Raw genomic sequence first — 24,504 nt, forward strand, 5'->3', positions numbered from 1 at the left:
GGGGCTCACTGTGCCCACCGCACCTACCTTGTTGCGGAGCCGATCGTTCTCGTCGCGGCAGATGGAGAACTGCCTCTTCCACTGCTCCACACTGGCTGCCGACTCCTGCAGTGCTGTGGTCAGCCGGGCATTGCTCTCCCGCAGGGTCTGCAGCTCGATCTCCCATTTCTTCACGTTGGCAGCGCTGCAGGATGGGGACGGGCAGTGACGACAGGGTGGGTGCTGTCCCGTCTGGCTGCGCCTCCGCCCACCTGGGGAAGGCGACTCCGCCACCCCTCAGCACACCCTTGGGGGGCCCACGCCCTCTCCCCACAGTGAGCTGGCAGGTGGGTGTGGCTGCCCTGTTCCAGGTCCAGGAGGGACTGGCTCCTCTCTCTGGTGTGGACATGTCATCCTGTGGTCTATTTTCTTAAATCACCTTAGAAGAGAACACAATTCTGGGGCCAGGCGCAGTGGCTCACACCTGTAATCCCAGCACTTTGGGAGGCTGAGGCGGGCGGATCATGAGGTCAAGAGATCGAGACCATCCTGGTCAACATGGTGAAAACCCACCTCTACTAAAAATACAAAAAAATTAGCTGGGCATGGTGGCGGGCACCTGTAGTCCCAGCTACTTGGGAGGCTGAGGCAGGGGGATCACTCAAGCCCAGGAGTTCAAGGCTGCAGTAAGCTATGATCACACCACTGCACTACAGCTGGGGTGACGGAGACTCTGCCTCAAAAAAATAAAAAAACCAAACAAATAAACAAATAAATAAATAAACAAATCTAGCTCTCACAATTGCCTGATGAGTAAGAAAAGAGACCGATTGTGGTTCTGCCCTTTGAAGTACCTGACAAAGAGCCACAGTCCAAAGGGAGGTGGTTGGATCTAAGGGTCACATGTGCTTTCTGGAATTCCTAGGTCAGATCACAGCTGGGCGAGCTGAGTGGGAGAGGTGGGTGCCAACCCTGTGGCAGCTCTAGCTGGGGAAGGGGACAGGCTGCCTCTGGTAGACTCCTGAAGAGACTGTGAGTGCAGCCTTGAGTGGAACACGGGCCCTCTGAGGTGATGGAAAGTTTACTAGCTATGTGACCTTGGGCAAGGAGTCACTTTGTCACCTGGAATTCAGTTTCCTCAACTGTAAAATGGGGGGAATTTCAAAATGACAGCTTCTCTTATGGACTGAATGCTTGAGACCTCCCTAAATTCATATGTTGAAACCCTACCTCTAATGTGATGGTCTTAGAAGATGGGGGTGGGGAGGTGGGGCGGCTGAGGGGCTGGTGGGGCGAAGTTGAGAGGTAATTAGGATTAGGTGAGGGCATAAGGATGGAGTCCTTATGAATGGGATCCAGGTCTTTACAAGAGTCCTCAGAGAGCTCACCTCCTCTCCCCACCTCTGAAGACACAGGGAGAAGACTGTGGTCTATGAACTAGGAAGTAGGCCCTCACCAGACACCAGATCTGCCAGTGCCTTAATCTTGGACTTTCTAGCCCCTAGAACTGTGAGAAATAAAGATTTGTTGTTTAATTAAGCCACCCAGTTCATAGTATTTTGTTATAGCAGCCTGAGCAAAGACTGCTTCTAAGATGATACAGCATTTTTTTTTTTTTTTTTTGAGACAGATTCTTGCTCTGTCAACCAGGCTGGAGTGCAGTGGCATGATCTTGGCTCACTGCAACCTCCGCCTCCCGGGTTCAAGTAATTCTCCTGTCTCAGCCTCCTGAGTAGCTGGGCTTACAGGCATGCACCACCGTGCCCGGTTAATTTTTGTATTTTTAGTAGAGATGGGGTTTCACCATGTGGCTCAGGCTGGTCTCGAACTCCTGACCTCAAGTGATCCGCCCACCTCAGCCTCCCAAAGCATTGGGATTACAGGCATGTGCCACCGTGCTGGCCAGGTGAGCAGAAAGCCCTGGGTGTGCTCATGGGACCGCCCTACACCATGAAGTTCAGCCCAGCCTGTGTGGAATGCTCCACATTCTCAAGATACAAAATCATAAGCACCGCTCATACAGTAAATTAAAATCTTACTGATATCATTATAGGGATTGTGTTACATTTATAGATCAATTTAGGAGAAATTGATACTTTGAAAATATCAAGGCTTTTTGCCACTTCCCAACAGAATGTCTACTTATTAAACAATTATTTTATAAACACTGAAATCATTTTAAAGTTTGCTTCACATAGATCTTATATATTTAAGTTTATTTCTATAGAGTTTATGGTTCTAGTTCATATTATAAAGGATCTCTTCTTCAAATATATATTCCACATGACTTTTTTGTATATAGGTGACTAAGTTTTGTGTGATTTCATATTTTTAATAGTTTATGTTTTCATATGCATTTCTCAGACGTTCAAAAAAATTTTTTTTTTTTTTTTGAGACAAGAGTCTCACCCTGTCACCCAGGCTGGAGTGCGGTGGTGCAATATCAGCTCACTGCAACCTCTGCCACCTCCCAGGCTCAAGCAATTCTCCCAACTGAGCCTCTAGAGTAGCTGGGTCTACAGGTAAACACCACCATAGCTGGCTAGTTTTTAAAATATTTTTTCTAGAGACAGGGTTTCATCATGTTACCCAGGCTGGTCTCAAACTCTAGGCTCAAGTGATCTGCCTGCCCTGGCCTCCCAAACTGTTGGGATTATAGGCAGGAGCCACCATGCCTGGCCAAGAGTCAATCTTATAGATACATAAATGACAAATTTGGTTCCTCAAAAACAAAACAAAGCACAAGCAAAGGGGTGCATCCACACACACACACACACACCCTCTCTCTACACATGTACACTCACACAATCACACACACTCTAACATACACACTCTGACACTACCACCATGCATATTCGCCCTCTCTCCACACATTTACATACACACAATCTCTCTCTCACACACACACTCTCTCTTTCCCACACACACACAAATGGATGCTGATGTGGTTGGCCAGAGCAGGGCCATAAAGCCAGCTGGCCTTCCTTTCACCAGGAGACAAGAGTGGATGCTCCAAGCAGGTCCCAGTTTTCTCTCTCAATTTCCTGAAACCCTGTCCAGCAAGAAAGGCTTCCAGGGAAGTGTTGAAGGTGGAGAAAATAGGATCTGGACTTTAAAACAGCCTTACCTCTGCGTCAAGGCAATCTTCAGCTTATCATTCTCAGACTTCAGGTGCGTGTTGGCTGGACCGGTGTGAGAGGCCTTTTCATCGTCCGTCCCATTGACACTGGATGCCTGAGTAGAAGATGGGGTTTCACGCCCAGATTCCTGGCCAAAGTGAATTATCTTCACACGTTATTGCTTGCCCGCATATCGGCAGCAAGTTAGGCATAATAAGAAACTGTTTACGAGTGTGGATGAACCAACTCATCCAACCAGAATGCAGCAAAGACTAACAAGTTTAAAAACAAAAAGAAAACAAACAAACAAAAAAAGAAAACAAAACCTAACAAAGACTATCAAGACCACAGAAAAAGGCACTGAAGAGACCATATGGAGTTCACAAAGTCTGTGTGCTTTACTGACAAGGGAACACCTGGGCCAGTGCTCAGAGCCTTTTTACTTAAGCCTTATGGAGAAACCTACCAAACTTGGAGACCTGGTCTCCCGAAATACCACAGGGCAGAAGCCACAAGGGAGGAGGGACTGTTAGAAACACGGAATGAAAAAGCACATATTAGAAATGGAGACAACTTAAATATCTTGGGGCTATGGAGAGTTAGATCAACACATTTATTAAAGAAACAAGAACCAGGTCCTGAAGTTTTCCAGCTCCCTTACTAAGTGTTGTTATGAATATGCTCAAGTGTTTTCCGTAAGTCATACCACGTAGAGGTGGAATATCATTTGGTGCTAGATAAGACCTTAGAAAGATGTTATTTAGCCTCAAATAAGCACATGGGCAAAGGAAGGAACTAGACGAGAATGGTGTATAAATCCAAGTTTCAATTTCTGAATTTCAAAAAAAAAATGCCATAAACAAAATGAATATGAAACAAAAACCCTATATATGCAGCAGCACATAGGAAAAACAAAATGTTGGCTGGGCGCAGTGGCTCACGCCTGTAATCCCAGCACTTTGGGAGGCTGAGGCAGGCAGATCTCCTGAGGCCAGGAGTTTGACACCAGCCTGGCCAACATAGTGAAACTCCATCTCTACTAAAAATATAAAAATTCGCCAGGCATGGTGGTGTGTGCCTGTAATCACAGCTACTTGTGAGGCTGAGGCAGGACTCAGGAGGCAGAGGTTGCAGTGAGCCGAGATTGTGCCACTGCACTCCAGCCTGGGCAACAAGAGGGAAACTGTCTCAAAATAAAAAAAAGAAAAAAAAAGTTAATATCTTTCCTATATTGACAAGCTCTTAGAGTCCTCAACTTTTAGAGCTACATGCTGAAATATTTATGGATGAAATTAAACATCTGGGATTTGCTTTAAAATATCGGGGGGGGGGAACGAGTGGGTGCATAAACAATTGGTCATCATTTCCTAATTGTTAAAGCTGAACTATGGGTACAGGAAGGTCCATTATACAATCATGCCTAGCTTTGCATATGTTCAAAATTTTTTTGTGTTTAAAAAATAAAGCTCTTGAAAATCAATACCACAAAAGATGAACACCTTAAAAAAGGGGTAGGTAATTGATATTTACAAAAGAAGAAAAGCATACAATCGATAAACATAAAAAATATTTAATCTCACTAGTAAAGGAATACAAAATTAAGGCCAGGCATGGTGGCTCACACCTGTAATCTCAGCACTTTGGGAGGCCAAGGTAGGCAGATCACTTGAGGTCAATAGTTCAAGATCAGCCTGGCCAATATGGTGAAACCGTGTCTCTACTAAAATTACAAAAATTAGCCAGGCGTGGTGGCAGGCGCCTGTAATCCCAGCTATTGGGGAAGCTGAGGCAGGAGGATCCCTTGAACCTGGGTGGCGGCGGTTGCAGTGAGCCGAGATCACACCACTGCACTCCAGCCTAGGCGACACAGCAAGACTCTGTCTCAAAAAAGAAAGAAAGAAAGAAAATAGAAGAGAGAGAAAGAGAAAGAGAGAAAGAGAGAGAAAGGGAGAAAGAGAGGGAAAGGGAGAAAGAGGGAGGAAGGAAGGAAGGGAGGAAGGAAGGACTTTTCATCTGTCAAATTAACAAAGCTTTACTAATGAGGGTGTGGGAAGAAAAAGCCTTATTCACTGCAGGTGGGAGTTAGAATGGTATTTTCTGCAGGCTAAGTTTGTGGTATGCATCAAAAGCTTTAAAAACATCCATACCTTTAACCCAATATCTCCATTTCAAGAAGCTATGCAGAAACCACCAAATGCACAAAGATATGCAAGAACGTTCATCACAGTGTTATTTATATTAGTGAAAAATTAGAAATGCAGATGTCCCGAATTATAGAAGGTTAACCGAATAAGCTGTGATACAAATACTAGAATGCTGTCCAGTCATTAAAACAGTTTTGAAAAGGAATAATCATGACATAAAGTTGAAAGGGATAATATAAAATATATGTTGGAAATCTATGTTAGAAAGATACACACCAAAACACTAACAAAGTATCTTCAAGTGGTGAGAAGGTAGAAGATTTTTATTTCCTTCTTTATAGTATAGTATATTTTTCCTTTATACAATAAACATGTATTACATTTATAGTCACAAAACAGCCCCACATTAAGTGTTTTTGTAATTAGGCTGTTTAAATATCCAACTATTCGGAAAACTTAAAAGTGTTCATATTCTAAGAGATTCAGGAAACCAAGTAATTGTGTGATTACTAATTTTAAAAAGCATACAAGGGCCGGGTGCAGTGGCTCACGCCTGTAATCCTAGCACTATGGGAGGCTGAGGCAGGCAGATCACCTGAGGTCAGGAGTTTGAGATCAGCCTGGCCAACATGGTGAAACTCCGTCTCTATTAAATACAAAAAAATTATCCGGGCATGGTGGCGCATGCCTGTAATCCCAGCTACTCGAGAGGCTGAGGCAGGAGAATCACTTGAACCTGGGAGGCAGAGGTTGCAGTAAGCAGAGGTTGCAGCAAGCTGAGATCGTGCCACTGCACTCCAGCCTGGGCAACAGAGTGAGTCTCTGTCTTAAAAATAAACAAACAAAAAAACAAAAAAATAGTCTTTCCTTTTTTCTTTAAATAGAGATGGGGTTTCGCCATGTTGCCCAGGCTAGTCTCATGAGCTCAGGTCCACTGGCCTCAGCTTCCCAAAGCGCTGAGATTACAGGTGTGAGCTACTGTACCCAGCGTTAAAAAAAATACATACAATAACCTCTATACCTGGGGAAATATCAGGAAGGGTAAATACAGCTAAAGCTTAGAAACAAAAAGTCATTCCTAAATAATGCATATACATTAAATAACATCTTATTGGCCAGGCGCGGTGGCTCAAGCCTGTAATCCCAGCACTTTGGGAGGCCGAGGCGGGTGGATCACGAGGTCAGGAGATCGAGACTATCCTGGCTAACACGGTGAAACCCCGTCTCTACTAAAAATACAAAAAACTAGCCGGGCGTGGTGGCGGGCGCCTGTAGTCTCAGCTACTTGGGAGGCTGAGGCGGGAGAATGGTGTGAACCCGGGAGGCGGAGCTTGCAGTGAGCCGAGATCACGCCACTGCACTCCAGCCTGGGAGACACAGCGAGACTCCGTCTCAAAAAAAACCAAAAAAAACAAAAAAAAAAACAAAAAAAAACACATCTTATTACGTATACATGTATTTTTAAGATTTAAAATACTTAGCTTATGCCTGTAGTCCCAGCTACCTGGCAGGTCAAGGCAGGAGGGCTACTCGAGCCCAGGGGCTCGAGGCCAGACTGGGAAGCATAGCAAGACCCCGTCTCAAATAAATAAAACAAACTTTTGAGAGGGAGCAAATATTAAAACAAAATATAGAGAAATTCAGATATTAAACTCAAAGATATCACTGTACTATGTGGTATTCTGAAAAAGATAGTATATTAGAAACTTTCTAGATCACGGACCATTTCAGATGCTGAATTTCATAGATCCTCAGAGATTAATCAAGTAATTAGCATACAAAATTAATGATATCACTTAGATCTTAGATTATTTAGAAAGATTCAGGAAAGTTCCTGTCTACCTGAAATTGAATTCACATGCATTTCCATAGGTCCATGTGGGTATATTTTGTATGATGAGGCCAGCACAAGATATTGGAAAGATAACTCAAGGTAGACATAGGTTCTGCCTTTGTGAAACATCCTGAACCACCAAATCTCCTGTCCCAAGGGTCAGCCATAGTGCTAACAAACCCAGGTTCCCTCTCGGCATTCTCTTCCCTCCTCTGAGCACCGACGTGTTGGGTGTACTCCCTCCTGGGGTTCAGCGATGCTGGAATTTCTCCCTTCCTGTCTTCTTTGCTGGCTCCCATTTCATAACTGGGCCTATTTCCTAGGGCTCCAGCATCTGCCCTCCTCTCTCCACTACTTCTTTGTGTACCTGAGGCTGCAGCTACTGCCCCTGTGAGGCTGATGGTCAAGTCTAGAGCATCGATCTTGACTGCTCAAGATGCCCAGGCCTCCTGGTTCTCTTCCTGCACCCTGTCCTCATTTGCGACCCCCTCCCTGGGCTTTCCTGACCCAGCCATTCTCTCCTTCACAGTCCCCTCAACAATCTTTCTGCCCTCAGTCCCTCCGTGCCTGCCTTACCATCTGCAAGCAAGCTGACCCTCTCTGGTGATATTCAAATCAACAGTCACAAAACACTTCCAGTGTCCACCAACTACCCAAGAATAATTAAACAAATAGCTAATAAATAATAAATTACCCACTTATGAAGAATTCTAGGTCTTCACAGTTTCTCCAAGCACACCCCCATGCCTCCCACAGCACGCCTCAGCTGCCACCAGGCAGACTCCCGGCTACCTTGCTAGTACATCACACTTACTCCTGCCCCTAAGTCTTCTCTCCTGAAGTCTCCCTTTCCCTGGCTTTCTACATATAACCCTGTCACTAGGTCAAGACTTCCCCCACCACCACATATACTAATCTAGACATCAGGAAAGCGGGTCTGGAGAACCTGGTGTGTTCATTTCAGGTTAAAATAGGTCCTTTTCAGTCAATCATCACACTTTCGACAGACTATTCAATTCCTGGTCAAGCCAGATCTCCTCTGTTAAGACAGAACTGTTGGAATACCATCTTACACCTGACCTCTGTTAAAACCGGAGATGAACACAAGGGCTATCTGACATCAAGTCTCTCTCTTGTGGGCACAAAGTACCCTACATAGAAACTCACCTCCCAGCACAGCCAGGAGACATGCTGTCTCGCCACTGGCATTTAAACACAATGACTACAGAATGTCTCTCCGGGGCCAGGATGTGCATTAACTCGAATCTCATCAACCATTTTCTGTCAGAAATACAGTACCACATCCTAAAAAATTCAAGAGTCTCATAAAAACATGTCACTGTGATCAGGCTAATCATTGAAAAAGCCTTCAAAATGACCTACTGTCAAAATTCCCTATTTCTGGCCAGAAGTGACAAGGAACAAAGAGTCCCCATTACCAACCCCACTGAGATTTACTTCATGGACAAATGTCTTACTTGGGAATGATCACTTGAGGTCTCGATTTTCTCCTGCGTCTTGTCTTTGGCTATCTTGGCAGCTTCTTTCACCTCCTGGAATTTCTCTGCAAACTGAACACGAAGAATAGTTATTAAGGCTTTTATTAACTTCATTCATGGCTGGTATTCAGAACCCACCTTTATTTATTTTGCATCCATTTTAGGCCCATACATTCTGTATAAATCCAGAAGAATTTTATTTGCTATTAAATGAATATAAGGATGTATGTTCCAGTAAACAGCCCTTGGCAAGGTCAGATCTGAACCAATATCTAAGCTACTGAACCTAGTTTGATGATGATGTATTAAAAACAAACTAATACAAAAATGGCAAATGAAATTTGGCTATACCACAAAAGAAATCCATGGAAAACTTCACAATCCATACTGAAAAGATCCAAAACCTTTTAATGTCATTTTTCTCTAGATGAATACTAAGTATTTACATATGAAATGTCTTGATGCTTACAGTTTAAAGTACTTCAACAATAAAAGAGATGAAGATATGTGATAAAATGTTAACAACTGTTAAATCTAGGTCATGTGTATATGGGTGTTCATTATACTATGCCCTCTACTTTTTATTAATATCTTAATAGTTCCATAATAAAACAATTCTTCAAGTCCTGGGACAATCATATCACTCACTAGCTTATTGTCACTGACAAGGTGGCCAATTTTAATTAGCAAATTCATTGTTCGAACAGAGAACAGCCTGTGATAGTGCTGGTATATATTACAAAGTAAGAGCTAAATATGGTCGCAGACAAAACAAAACTAGCAAGTCGCAAGGCTACCAACAATTCTGCAGGTTTTATTGAGAACTCATTTATTTCTGAGCACAGGCTGTCCTCTGAGTATCTTCACAATGCCGACAACAGTGGTCTGCTTTAGGAAACTTTGCTAGGTAACACATGTAGGTGAACCCAGCACCCTAGGGTAAGCAGAAAAGGTCAGTCTTTCTGTTCTGGCCTGTGTTGCAGGCCCTGTCAATAAAGCCACAGCTGGGGAGGCTTCCTATTTAACTACTGCATCGCTGGCAGAGGAAAATCACATTACCTATTGCTTAAAACGTGAGGTCCAGCAGGGATGAACAAAGCCTCCCTCACTTTTTCTTTTTGGGGACCTCTTAAGGAAAAACATCATTATCACAAACTCCTTTGTGGCAGGGTCCACATCTTTCCTCTTTGCACCCTCCTCCCATACCTGGTAGAAAGCAGGGATGTACAAATAAGTTTGTTCAGTGAATGAACAAGTTCTAGGCTTGCACAGCCCTGCCCACTTTAGGAAAAAAAAAATCATGTAAAAGACTTGGTTCCTGTCTTCAAAGGAGCTCCAAGTCTATCTAACAAAAAGATTTTGTTTACATCCAAACAGGTGAGAATTAAAGAGAAAATTTCAGACAATAAGCTTAAAATATAATGAGGTAGGATAAGCCCTATGATATGGTTTGGCTGTGTCCCCAAGCTTTGGCAGGATTCCCATGCTGTGTGCAGTTTACACACTTGGTGACCTGCGTCCCAGCTGCTCCAGCTGTGACTAGGAGGGGCCAAGGGACAGCTTGGGCCAAGGGACAGCTTGGGCCATGGCTTCAAAGGTGCAAGCCCAAAGCCTTGACAGCTTCCACGTGGTGTTGGGCCTGTAGGTGCACGGAAGTCAAGAATTGAGGTTTGCTAACCTCTGCCTATTTCAGAGGATGTATGGAAACGTCTGGATGTCCAGGCAGAAGTTTGATGCAGGGGCGGGACTCTCATGGAGAACCTCTGCTAGGGCAGTGCAGAAGGGAAATGTGGGGTCAAAGCCACCCCCAGAGTCCCCACTGGGGCACTGCCTAGTGGAGCTGTGATAAGAGGGCCACTGTTCTCCAGACCCCAGAATGGTAGATCAACCAACAGTTTGCACCATGAGCCTGGATAAAGCCACAAACACTCAATGCCAGCCCATGAAAGCAGCCAGGAGAGAGGCTGTACCCTGCAAAGCCACAGGGGCAGAGCTGCCCAAGACCGTGGGAGCTCACCTCTTTCATCAGCGTGACCTGGATGTGAGACATGGAGTCAAAGGAGATCATTTTGGAACTTTAAGATTTGACTGCCCTGATGGATTTTGGACTTGCATGGGGCCTGTAGCCCCTTTGTTTTGGTCAATTTCTCCCATTTGGAGCAGGTGTATTTACCCAATGCCTGTACCCCCATTGTACCTAGGAAGTAACTTGTTTTTGATTTTACTGGCTCATAGGCAGAAGGGACTTGCCTTGTCTCAGATGAGACAGGACTGTGGACTTTTGAGTTAATGCTGAAATGAGTTAAGACCTTGGGGGACTGTTGGGAAGGCATGACTGGTTTTGAAATGTGACGACATGAGATTTGGGAGGGAATTGAAAGATATGGTTTGGCTCTGTGTCTCCACCCAAATCTCATCTTGAATTGTAACTCCCACAATTCCCACATGTCATGGGAAGAACCTGGTGGGAGGTAACTGAATCATCGGGGCGGGTCTCTCCTGTGCTGTTCTTATGATAGTGAATAAGTCTCAGGAGATCTGATGGTTTTAAAAATGAGTTTCCCCACAAAAGCTCTCTTCTCTCAACTGCTGCCATGTGAGATGTGCCTTTCACCTTCCGCCATGATTGTGAGGCCTTCCTGGCCACGTGGAACTGTAAATCCAATAAGCCTCTTTCTTTTGTAAATTGCCCAGTCTTGAGTATATCTTTATCAGCAGTGTGAAAATGGACTAATATATCCTATCAGATACATTTTAAATAAATAATCATTTTTAAAGGTGTGGTATTAGTAGATGCATGATGGAACAAAACAAACGGGTGAGAAATGGGCCTCACCTTTTATATAAAAAATTAGCTTATGACTAAGGGGGAATCAGAGATTAATGAGGAAGATTATTCAACATATAATTGAGATAACTTTAGTAAACTGAGAGAAATGAATTTAAATCCCACAACCCTGTAGCATGATAAATTACTGGTGAGTTAAAGGGGCAAGAAAAATAAAATAAAACTTTAAAAAATCAGGATGCTCCTGAAGAAAAAAAATCTGGATGCAAACAGAACTGAGCATGTATCAAGCTTCTGCTTGAGAGGTGGGTGGATAATTTTCTAAACTTGGAAGAAATTTCTTAAAAACCCACAAAAGTGACAGACTTCACTACATAACAATTTAAAGCTTTTGAATATAAAAGGAAAAAAAAAAAAAAAAAAAAACTAAACCAGAAGGGAAACAACAGCCTTGGGAAAATATCTATAGCTAGGTTAGTACAACAGAAAAAGGGCTATTTTCTTTAGTTTGGCAAGAGTTTGTACAAACTGAAAAGTATGAAAAGCCCAATAGATAAATGGCAAAATTCAGGAATAAAAAATGCAATAACTACTTATAAAAAAGACTATTCAGCCTTGTTGGAAATGCAAATCAAAATAATGAGGTACCATTGTTTGCCTGTGAAATGAGCAAACCCTGAAGACAATTAGATTCCCTGTGCTGGCAAGGTATTTCTGTTAGTGTTGTGTACTGGTGCAGCCCCACTGAGAAACTATTTGGAAACTATTTGTCTCGTTAGTGAAAAAAACATTCATACCTACTGACCCAGTAATACTGCTTCTGGGAAACGATTCTGCAAAAATAATCGGGAATATGGGGGAAAAAAAGGCCCTCAATACCAAGATGTTAGTTCCAGCATTGTCTACAAATACGAACACTGGAAACAACCCAGTGGGTCCTAGGAGAATTACAGAGAGAAACTTCCTCTCAAAGCCTCCAACTAGCAGAAGTGCCAGTCATGAGAGCCGTCTAGTAATTGTCCTTTGGTGAAAAATCGCCTCCCTCCAAGTCTTGCATTTTCTAATATTTCCCCCTTATTCTTAAAAAAAACAAAACATATATGCTTGTAAATTTGGAAAATACAATTTAGAAAAAATATTTTTTTCATATGATTGTTGGCTGCATGTATGTCTTCTTTTGAAAAGTGTCTGTTCATGTCCTTTGCCCACTTTTTAATGTGGTTTTTTTTTGTTGTTGTTGTAAATTTAAGTTCCTTATAGATGCTGGATATTAGACCTTTGCCAGATGCATAGTTGCAAAAATGTTCTCCCATTCTGTAGGTTGTCTGTTTATTCTGCTGATAATCTCTTCTGCTGTACAGAATCTCTTTAGGTTAATTAGATCCCATTTGTCACTTGTAAGTAGGAGCTAAATGATGAGAACACATGGACATATAGAGAGGAACAACACACACAGAGGCCTATTGGAGGGTGGAGGGTGGAAGGATGATCTGGAAAAATACATATTTTTTAACTTTTAAGTTACATAAGTTACATATATAACTTATTTATTTTACATATATATATATATATATATATTTTTTTTTTTTTTCCTTTTGAGACTGCATCTTGCTCTATCACCCAGGCTGGAGTGCAGTGGTGCAATCTCAGCTAACTGCAACCTCCACCTCCCGGGCTCAGGTGATTCTCCTGCCTCAGCCTCCTACTGAGTAGCTGAGATTACAGGCATGCGCCACCACGCCCGGCTAATTTTGTATTTTTAGTAGAGACGGGGCTTCATCATGTTGGCCAGGCTAGTCTCAAACTCCTGACCTCAGGTGATTCGCCTGTCTTGGCCTCCCAAAGTGCTGGGATTACAGGCATGGGCCACTGTGCCCAGCTATATATATATTTAGACCTACGGTCCCATTGAGGTAGGAGGCAGGACTCCACTCTGGACCAGATTGTAGACTGGCTAATGCGCTCACCAGAGCCATGACAGTTTACCCATTCCCTGGCAATGACCTAGAAGTTACCACCCTTTTTTTGGAAATGTTTGAATAACCTGCCCCTTAATTTGCATGTAATTAAAAGTAGGTAAAAATGTGACCACAGAACTGCCCCACAGCTGCTACTCTCGACACACTGCCTACAGGGTAGCCCTGCTCTGCAGGAGCAGCCACAGAGCTGTAACACTGCCACCTCAATAAAGCTATTTTCTTCTACCACCAACTCACCCCTCAGTTCCCTCCTGGGCAAAGCCAAGAACCTTCCCAGGTGGAGCCCCAGTTTATGAGCTCCCCTGGCCTGCAACACCATCATCCAAGATAAGAACCACATAACCTTCTGATATATTTCTGTCTGTATATATGCATTCATTACCTACATTTCTTTTAAAACAGATTATATATCTCATTTTATGGCCTCTTTTGAAATAAACAATATGATAATAATACTTCCATGCAATTATATGATCTTCTACTACACCTTTTTTTTTTTTGAGACTGAGTCTCACTCTGTTGCCCAGGCTGGAGTGCAGTGGCGTGATCTTGTTCACTGCAACTTCTGCCTCCCAGGTTCAAGTGATCCTGTTGCAGCCTCCTGAGTAACTGGGATTACAGGTGCCTGCCACCCACACCTGGCTAATTTTTGTATTTTTAGTGGAGACAGGGTTTCACAATGTTGGCCAGGCTGGTCTCGAACTCTTGACCTCAGGTGATCCACCTGCCTCGGTCTCCCAAAGTGCTAGGATTACAGGCGTGAGCCACCACACCCAGCCTCTACTACACATCTTGATCGCTACATATTACCCTGAAGGATACACCGCAGTTTAACTAATTTCCTACTACTGGATATTAGGGCTTTTTTTTTCTGTTATAAATGAGGTTGCAATCTTTGTAGTGAAATCTTTATACCCAGTTACAATTGTTTCCTTAGAATAGATTCTTGTCAATGAAATCCATGGATCAAAGGATATTGAAACCACAAAGGTTTCTAAAATATATTGCCAAATTCTCACATCTTCATTAAGGTCATTTTTTGGTACTTATTAAAATTGTGGTAATAATTTTAAACAAAATCATTATCATGATAGAAAATGAGACCATTACTGTTTGATTTCATTTGTGGCTTTTTTGGCCTTAGCCATTGAAGACCTGCGGCAAACACTACTGTTTGCTTATTTAAAATCTGTTTCTTTTCCCTTAGCTTAAAAGAATCTCAAGTTTTTCTGGAGCAGGAAATTTCCTAGGTGCTAGAGAATGAAAGCTAGTTTAAGCCAATCATGGAAACCCGTTTCCCTGGTTTTTGGTGGGGTAGGGGAATGGGCCAGGAACCCAGCATTGACAATGGGGCCCAAGAAATCTGCCAGGGGGGTTGCTGTGGTACCAGCCTCTTCCTCCTCCCTCTCGCCAAGAATGCAGGTGTGACGGGTAGAGCTTGAAAAGTCATCTTGGCCGGGCACGGTGGCTCAAGCCTGTAATCCCAGCACTTTGGGAGGCCGAGACGGGCGGATCACAAGGTCAGGAGATCGAGACCATCCTGGCTAACCCGGTGAAACCCTGTCTCTACTAAAAAACATAAAAAACTAGCCGGGCGAGGTGGCGGGCGCCTATAGTCCCAGCTACTCGGGAGGCTGAGGCAGGAGAATGGCGTGAACCCAGGAGGCGGAGCTTGCAGTGAGCTGAGATCCGGCCACTGCACTCCAATTTGGGCCACAGAGCGAGACTCAGTCTCAAAAAAAAAAAAAAAAAAAAAAAAAAAAAAAGAAAAGTCATCTTATCACCATAAAGGAAAGGCCAATAAAAGAAAAAAGAAACAAATGAAATCCATGCAGATCCATCAGACCCAACATCATGGAGCCACTGTACCAGCAACCACCTGCCTCAGGACTTCTCCTTCACATGAGAAGAAATTACCCCATGTATTTAAGCACTGTGATTAGGTTACCTGTTACTTGCAACCAAAATCATTCTACCTAAAACATGTCAAAATAATTATTAATATCCTCCATTTTAAAAATTAGCTGTTAAATCAGGACCCAGAAGGGGAGGAGATAAAACAATGTTCTTACAATGACACTGAGTGAATTAAAGTGACTATATGGGGACAAATTTGAATTACAGATGAAATCACTGAAATGGGACAAAAGTAAATGCCATGCATGTATCAGAGTTTGGCTAGATCAACCACAGTGCACTGGCAACGCCATCCTGGGTCACTCCCCGTTAAGGGCAGAATGTGTTTCCTTCTGTCTGTAACGAATAAGATGGAACCAAACTTAGAACAGTGACAACTCGAGGTCAAATGCCACAAAGAATCTAAACTTTAACCTCTGGCTCATTCTTATATTTGCTCCTCCTTCTGTCTCCTTTCATAAGCTCTTCCTTTTATCAGAACATGCAAGTCCCTTTTCAATTTCCTTCAGTAGGCTGGGGTTTTATGTCCTCTCCAGTGGATGGACAGACGAGTCCCAGTTTACTTCTGAGAAAACACAGCTTCTACTATTTTTGGACAGCCTATCTAAAGAGCAGAAAATTGCCCTGTAATAATACTTTTTGGACTGTGGTTGGGAAATAGTCCTTATAATGGAGCAGTTAAGACCAAGGCATCTAATTTTCTTTCTGGGGGGTAGAGAGGGAAGTATATATAAAGTGTTCTTAGATGAAAATGTCCACACTGGTGTTCCTTTCTCTAGCCTAGTTATAGTGCTTGATTACCATTCCCCTACAGGGCTGTGGGTGGTTGCTCTGGGAAGTCAGGAATACTCAGCCTGGCTGTCCCCTCAGCACACACCTTGGGAGCCCTCAAGGCCAAGCTCCTCTGTGCTAGCTAACCGTCACTTGTTGAGATGGCCAGACTCACTTCATGATAATTTATCAGTGTGTGGTTAATCATTTCCTTCAGAGAGCAGGGGAAGAAGTTGATTTGAAACGTTTGGACAAAGGGGTTATCTGAGGGCTTCCTTGACAAGTCTTTGTGATGATGGAGGTTGTGGGCACAGAGCAGAACTCCAGCACTGCACCAGAGGCTGAGTGGCTTGGGAGGACAGTGCACTCCTCCTTAATGATAGGACATTTTCTTCTGTCTGGGAAAAATTAGGGGTGGCCATCCTTGGAAGCCAGCACAGCTCAAGGTCTCTTCAGTTTGCAGGGGCACAGAGCATTTAACTTGGACAACGTGTTCTGGTTTTCGTTTGGAGTTCTCTCTGCTGTCGATTCTTTTCATAGAAACCTTACCCCTTTCTACCTAGCTGCTTGGGTTCCTTTAAAGATTGAAGAAATTGTTCCAGGCAGCTGTAAGTGATTCTCTCAAACCACCCTTGGCTTCGGGGAAGAACTCCCAGCCCTGGGAGGGATCAGGAGCATATGACCAGGACGGGCCTCCCAGGGACCACGTCTCGGACAGAAGCTCCCAAGCCTAGTTGTCTGGATATGAGGCAGGTGTGGGAAGGGGCCACTCGGCTGAGGCAGAGGGGGTTCCCAACACACCCTTCCTCACCAAGCACCACTTCAGGAGGGAAAGCACACACCCCCACTCCCCCCTCAGACAGAGGTTCCAGCTAATTATTCTTTCAACAAGTCACCATCACATTTGCTTCTGCTTTAAACAAATTCTCTCTGCTCCTCACGGCACCTGTTCCCGTTCCTCTTCCCCGTTTCAGAAAACAGCCTCACTACCCACCATCCCTCATCACCCCAGAATGTCTTCTTCCTCTTTCGTTCACCCAGTTTTGCCAATATTTGCGCCTCGGTCTTTTTAAAATTTCTCCAACTCTTAACCCTTCATCAGCTCTACCCCAGACTAAAACAATCTAATCTGACTTTCTGCCAGAAAAAATTCTACCTAAAATGCAAATCTGATCATTTTCCTTCTGGACTTAAAATCCTTCTCAGGCCATAGGACAAAGTCCAGAAGCTCTGGCATGACCAATAAAGCCTTCCAAGACTGGACCTTAGCAGCCTTACCCACCCTGAAAATCCTGGACACTCCAACAACAGTAAACTCTCCACAGCTTCCCTCACACACCTCAGTGCCACGACTTCCCTCCAGCTATCCTGTTGTCGGGCAGATGACAGAAAAGGGAAATCCTCCCTGTGGGCAAACCCTGGAACATCTCATGGTGCCACATGCACAGCAGAGGTGGCCTGGATTTGACATCTCGGCGGGAATGGTTAAGGGCCTAGCTGCATGAGGAGGAACCGGGAAGAAACAAGGTGACAAAGAGGTTTGAGAAACAGCAATATCAATGGGTCCAAATGGAACCAGAGCCTGAAAATACTCATATTCCACATGCATGCTCTTCAGAGGCCTTTACGGCAAAAGAGAATATTTCAAACTAGGCGGCAGGAAGGGCTGTTCTATGGATACCCAGTCATTCACTTTCTCTAGGCAGCGTGGTACTTGCTCAAAAGACTTAAGGACACACTGGCCATGGTGCCAGGGGAAAGGGCACCAAATGGCCTTGAAAACACATACTCCTGCTCTCTATGGCCACCCTGACCTCCTGGGCCTGCTGAGTGTCCTACTGCCAACACAGTGACCCACGCCAAGCATCACACCTCTAGGTACCAGGCAGCTCCCTGCTGAAGGCTGATTCCACTGGGCCCCTTCTTCCAGGGGAAGAGTGATTTATCACCAGAATAGACACTGTGGACTGCCATGCCTCTGCCAGCCATACCAGCCAAAGATTTACCCAATACTTTCTATCCCACACGACACCGCTTCAAACCAAGTGAGGCTGCAGAGAACTCACTTCTCTGCACATGAAGGTAAGCAAGAGTCTGGTTGCCATAGGATTCTCAGCTCCTCCCAGGTACCTTATCAGCCAGAAGTGGCAGGCCTTGCAGAACTGTGCTGCACTCGTGCCTGCTGAACATCCTGGGCTTGTGTGCCGTAATCCTGGAACTGAGGGATTGTGGACGGAGAGGACGTCTCCCATAACTATCTCCAATGACCTGCCCTTGAGATTTTTGCCTTTTGCCCATGTTTCCAGGCCCTTGTGATCTGGAGGTTTTACCACCCAGGAAAGAATGCTTCTGTGAGAGGGTGGCACAAGGGTGGATGCTCAGAGTGCCACCAGGTCATTTTGGGCTTCTCAGGCTTCTAAGGAAACAGAGTCCTCATGGAAGTACCTTGGGATGCAGAGGAGGACAGTCTGTGGAGTATCCCCACTGGGGAGCTCATTTGTGACTGGGTATCTGATGGCTGGATCTGTGCGCTGGGGACCGCCTTAGAAGTGTGTGTGCACACACACATATGTGAGTATACACATACATGCCCACACACTGGACAAAGGAAGGGGACAAGTTAGCAGGCTCCTACTGTGGGGAGCTTCCTGACTCACCCTAATTTCCCACTCTTTGAAAATTGTCTTCAATACACACAAGTAACCCAAGCAGCCAAATGTGTTCTAGGCAACTCTGTCAATTCCGCAAGAATCTGGAAATTTGTGAAGCCTTGGAACAGGGGCCACATCTCTGTATCCTCAGTGCCGAGCATGGTGTCAGCAGAGCAGAGGCTGGGTCAGCACTTGTCCAGTCAGTCAGTCAGATGTTCACAGCAAGAGTCTAGAGAAAAACAACTCCTAGAGCCAAGCTGCCGGAAGCAAGTCTGGCTCTGGCCCTTTCCTGGATTTGCAACTCTCCTCTGCACTCCTTGAGAGACTCCAACATTCTTCCAGTAAATTTCTTTGATTTGTAAACTAGTCAGTCTTACCTTAAACCAAAATATTCTCAATACTTACAAAGGGCTCTTCTACCACCCTAAAAGGAAATGTAGTCTCTAAAACAGGCTCTCAGCCCCTTTAAACTGCTGAGTGAGGCCTCTCAGAGGCGATCAGTTTATTCCCTCAGTTCTTGGGGTTCTCCAAGGCTGTAGTCAGCCATGATCTGCTCCTCAACACCTTTCTAACCATCCAAGGAGTATGTCCCAGGCCCCTTGGAGAAGTGACTTGGAGCTATGAATCCTCTCCCTAGAAAAAAAAGCAACATACACACACCACTGTGTGGCATTTTAAGGGACATGGGGAGTCCAGGCTAAGAGCTTCCATTATGCATCACCTTACTCCCCAAGGGCTCCAACCACAGAGTCACTGACATTGACAGCTGTCAGAGACAAAGTGTGCCTTACTTCAAAAGGGGTAACATGCTTATTTCATCAAGATGCATTCTTGGCAGCAGGAACACAGTCTCTTCCTTGGAAGTCCTATAGTAACAACCGTCCAATAACTGTGACCTCACACAGGAAGGTCACCTAATCCTCAGAGTCCTGAAAACCCAATGGATCTGGTTTTGGCACACAAGCCAGTGCTCAGTCTGTATGCTGATACCGCCGGGCACAGGGAGCAGTGGCTGACACCTGGAGGGGAGGATGGACTGGCCACGCTGCAACTTCAGGCCCCAAAGCAGCATTTGTTAGATACGAATTTCCTTTCCCCAGATGACTTCAATGAACCTGGTATTTCAAAAGGGCCCCTGCTTTGGCAGCCCCGTGATGCCAGAAGGAGTGAAACCAAAGACCGGTAAGGAATCCCGCTCACCAAGGGCACATCCCTTGGTGGACAATCACTGAATGAGAATGGCATCTGATGCAGGACTTACTGTACTGTGGATAGGACCATGTTACCTTTGTCAGCTGCTGCTCAGAGGAAAACCCCAAACCAAACACCGTGTTGGCTCTGCTGTCGGCCCACTGCCCAAACTTCTGTGACGTTTTGGTGAAGGTCATATTCGGTGTGATTGTGCTGTTTATGATCACCTGCAGAAAAACAGCCCAAAGGGTGAAAATTTAAATGTTGAATGAGACAAAGTCATTCCTTAGAAAGTCTTCTGTTGGCAAAGCCAGTGCTTCAAGCCTGCATCCCCTGCTCTGTTAAATATGGTCCCAAGTTCTCCTGGCACAACCCATGCTGAGTCAGATACACAATCATGAAAAGGGGCAACTTCAGAGACTTAACAGTCAGTCTAAAATAAGATCCTACATGTTATCTGTGGGAGAAAGTCTCTCCTAAGCAAATAATAGTTTCCCAAACTGCTATTTATTTACCCAAAGCTGCCACGCATCAGAGTGCCCTTAATGGCTAGCCATGTCCCACATTCTCTGAAGAACTGCACTATGTCGCTTTATGAGTCACCTGGAGCCCCAGTGTCCAACTCAAACAATTGAAAATCTCTATAAGCAAGTGAGGCCTGCTGCTTCCCAACAGAAAGGAGCAGGTACAGTCCAATTAGGATAATTTGTAGAGGGTTAATTGACAAAGAAACTAATTATACAGGTGTGAGTGGGGTACAGGGAAACTGTAAGGATAGTGCAGCATCCTTGGCCTAAAAGAATAAGGGGATGGAGTGGCTACAGACCCTGGAAGGGAGAGGGGTCACGTAGAGCAAGCTACCTTGAAAAGAGAGGTTACCTTCTGTTGGGGGATACAGTCAGCACATGGCGACCTCACAGGAGTGGGAAACTGGGGGAGCAAACACTCTCGCCTCTCCCTTTGATCTCCAGTTGCCATTGGACAAACCCAGCTAGAAGCTAGAGGGCGTGGGAGCCCACTGATGTCTGCAAGTTAGCCCCTCCGGGACCAGAGCAGTGTCAAGAAGGGTAGAGGATGAATCTGAGGTGGAAGGGTAAAAAGATAATATCTAGCACATGGTACATTTATTCATTCAAACATTTATTGAACATTTACTATACACCAGACACTCTGCCAATCAAAGATACAAAGATGAATGAGTCAAGGTTCCTGGTCTTTCAATGGCAAGTAGTCAGGAAGAGGGCAGAGACATCAAACAATTGATAAGGGTTATAAAATATCAACAATGGCTTACTTAAGTAGAAATCATTGGAAGTCCTGGCCGGGCGCGGTGGCTCAAGCCTGTAATCCCAGCACTTTGGGAGGCCGAGACGGGTGGATCACTAGGTCAGGAGATCGAGACCATCCTGGCTAACACGGTGAAACCCCGTCTCTACTAAAAAATACAAAAAACTAGCCGGGCGAGGTGGCGGGCGCCTGTAGTCCCAGCTACTCAGGAGGCTGAGACAGGAGAATGGCCCGAACCCGGGAGGCGGAGCTTGCAGTGAGCTGAGATCCGGCCACTACACTCCAGTCTGGGTGACAGAGCGAGACTCCGTCTCAAAAAAAAAAAAAAAAAAAAAAAAAAAAAAAAAAAAGAAATCATTGGAAGTCCTAAGACTCTAAGAAACACTCAGGAAAAATACTCTTGGAAATAAAGGATTACTGGGTGTCTACATAAGGGCAGGGTGGCAGTAACCACTGGCTGCTTCCTCATCAGATGATCTGAGCAGAGAATAAGAGTAATATAAGTAAATACTCTAAAGAGTGAACCTACCAGCAATTTTACTTACTAAGGTTGTTTATTCTCAATGGTCAACTCAGAACACTTTCCTTGTAACTGATAAAACAGAGAAGAGAAAAAAGTTTGAATGGCATAGCCCTTGCTTTCCATGGCAGGAACCTGGGTCTACTATTTTGCTAAAGGACAGACCTTCCAGATACAAATTCTTGCCTTAACTAAAGGGATACAGACAGTAAGTGACAGCTGTCACTAGTAGTAGAAGTATCATTGCTATTGCTATATCTACATTTATCTATCTATTAGACTATTGAGTTTGCTGATAAGCCACTGGCTCAAGAGAAAACCTTGGCTTAGCTGGTAAAATAATTTTTAGAATACTAACAACAGCAATTACTATTTGTTGAACACTTATTGAGTGCCTGATTTATATCAGTTCACTTAAACCTTACAACAAGCCTATGCATATGACTATTTCTTCATTTCACAGAAGTAACTGAGATTTGGGAAAGTTTTTTTTTTGTTTGTTTGTTTGACTTTTTTGAGACGGATTCTTGCTCTGTCGCCCAGGCTGGAGTGCAATGGCATGATCAAGGATCACTGCAACCTCCGCCTCCTAAATTCAAGCGATTCTCCTGCCTCAGCCTCCTGAGTAGCTGGTATTACAGGCGCCCGCCATCACGCCCAGCTAATTTTTGTATTTTTAGTAGAGAAGGGGCTTCATCATGTTGGCCAGGCTGTTCTCAAACTCCTGACCTCAGGTGATCCGCCCGCCTCGGCCTCCCAAAGTGCTGAGATTACAGGCATGAGCCACTGCACCCGACTGAGATTTGGGAAAGGTTAAACTAACTTGCTTAAGGTAACACATTAAAGCTGGCCAGCAGGAGACTCTAGAGATAAAAACCCAGTTGTCAGACTCCAAAACTTGTCCAATAAACTTCTATATCATGTTGCTTCTCATTTTATACACGATGAAGATAACAAACATTACTGCCTCTCTTCTTTTCCCCATCTATGAAGTACTGATGTCCATGTGCTACGGTCCAGGTGACTTTTTCTTTCCTTATAATAACCCTTCCATAATGCCAGTGGCCACGTGAGTTAGGACATTTTACCAAATGTTTTCCATCTGGAAAACTGAATGCAACATGAGAAGTCAAGATATCTGCCTGCTGTCACTGGACACTATCAAGAGATAGGGGCAGGGGAGCAGGGTGTGGAAAATGCACATCTAAACTACTGGCAAGTGTAGGGCAAAGTTATGGGACCTTGGAGGGTGGTGGGATTCTGGCTCAGCCCCAAGCAGGACAGATATAGTGGAACCAAGGCAGACCTAAGGAAGGTGTGTGGCTGGGAGCCGGATCAGAATGGATCACATGACCCCCAAAAGCCCTCTGGTCATCACCTCTGGATTACCAGAATCCTGGGAGGACAAAGCAATGACTACATCCATTCAGAAACTGGATTCATTTTAAATCTTGCTGCTACCTCATTGCAGGCCTATGCCCCTAGGTCAGTCACCACACGCCAAGTCCCCTTGAAAAGCAGTGGGAGGAGGCTGGCCAAAGTACAGGACATGGCTCTTAAGCTCACCCAAACAGGCTGTCCCAGAGGCAGTCAAGCTGGAATAACAATGGTGATACTCCCTGCTATTTCTTTAAAACTTAGTTTCTAGGGCACTTTTTCACAGTCTTTAATCCCCATTTTTTTCAGATGGCGAAACTGAGGCTGAACAAGGTCAAGTGACCTATTCAAGGTTATAAAACGAATAAGTGGCTAAAAAGCATACAATGCATGTCTTACTTACAAAGCAACAATGGACTGATTTCAAGAGCTAAGTCTATTTATGATGGCTGGAGGTTCATTCAGCTTCTTAAATCTGTAGACTCATTAGTTTTTAGAAAATTCTCATTCTCTCCATGAATATTGCTTCCGCTCTATTCTCTCTCCTTGCTTCTACTTCTGGGACTCCAATTACAGACCTGCTAGGCTTTTTGAGTGTGTCCAACATTTCTCTTTGAGATAGGGTCTTGCTCTGTTACCCAGGATAGAGTGAAGTGGCACAAACATGGCTCATTGCAGCCTCAACCACCTGGGCTAAAGTGATCCCCCCATCTCAACCTTCCAAGTAGCTGGGATTACAGGTGTGCACCACCATGCCCGGCTAATTTTTGTATTTTTTGTACAGATGGAGTTTTGCCATGTTGCCCTGGCTGGTCTCAAACTCCTGGGCTCAACCAATCCATCTGCCTCAGCCTTCCGAAATGCTGGGATTATAGACAGGAGCCACCATGCTGGCCATGCCCAATATTTTTTACACTTATCAATTATATTTTCCCTGATTCTTGGTTCTCTCTGATTCTATTTGGGTATTTTCTATTAATCTGCTTTCCAGGTCACTAATCCTGGTCACTGATGTATCCAATCTCCTGTTAAATCTATCTATTGTTATCTTAATTTCAGATATTGTTATTTTTTGTTCTAGAATGTCCATTTGGTTCTTTCAAAAACAAAATTCTAAGTCTCTGGGAATATTCTCCTTCCTTTCATCTGTTTTGTCCACATTCCCTCTGTTTCCTTGAATATATTAATCATAGTTTGCAGGCTCATGCCTGTAATCCCAGCACTTTGGGAGGCAAAGGCAGGTGGATTGCTTGAGCCCAGGAGTTCGAGACCAGCCTGGACAACATGGCAAAACCCCATCTCAACTAAAAATACAAAAATGAGCAGGGCATGGTGGTGTGTACCTATAGTCCCAGTTACTCAGGGGACTGAGGCAGGAGGATCACCTGGGGCTTGGGAGGTCAAGGCTGCAGTGAGCCGTGATCACATCACTGTACTCCAGCTTGGGT

General features: G+C 44.5%; 1 protein-coding gene across 5 annotated transcripts in view; it reads right to left on the minus strand.

The window, feature by feature from the left end:
• The window catches only part of HOMER2 (homer scaffold protein 2), a 144,865-nt gene that overhangs the window by 13,277 nt on the left and 107,084 nt on the right, over positions 1 to 24,504 (minus strand). For 4 of the 5 annotated variants that reach the window (XM_050796175.1, XM_050796174.1, XM_050796178.1 and 1 more), the window contains 4 exons: positions 19,968 to 20,099; positions 8,555 to 8,647; positions 3,107 to 3,246; positions 28 to 184 (listed from right to left, as the gene is read on the minus strand). In XM_050796175.1, the coding sequence (XP_050652132.1) occupies positions 28 to 184; positions 3,107 to 3,246; positions 8,555 to 8,647; positions 19,968 to 20,099 (522 nt within the window). The remainder of the gene's footprint in view (positions 1 to 27; positions 185 to 3,106; positions 3,247 to 8,554; positions 8,648 to 19,967; positions 20,100 to 24,504) is intronic. The other variant, XM_050796176.1, reaches the window with a different exon arrangement.

The sequence above is a fragment of the Macaca thibetana genome, chromosome 7 (genome assembly GCF_024542745.1).
Source record: "Macaca thibetana thibetana isolate TM-01 chromosome 7, ASM2454274v1, whole genome shotgun sequence".
Lineage (NCBI taxonomy): Eukaryota > Metazoa > Chordata > Mammalia > Primates > Cercopithecidae > Macaca > Macaca thibetana.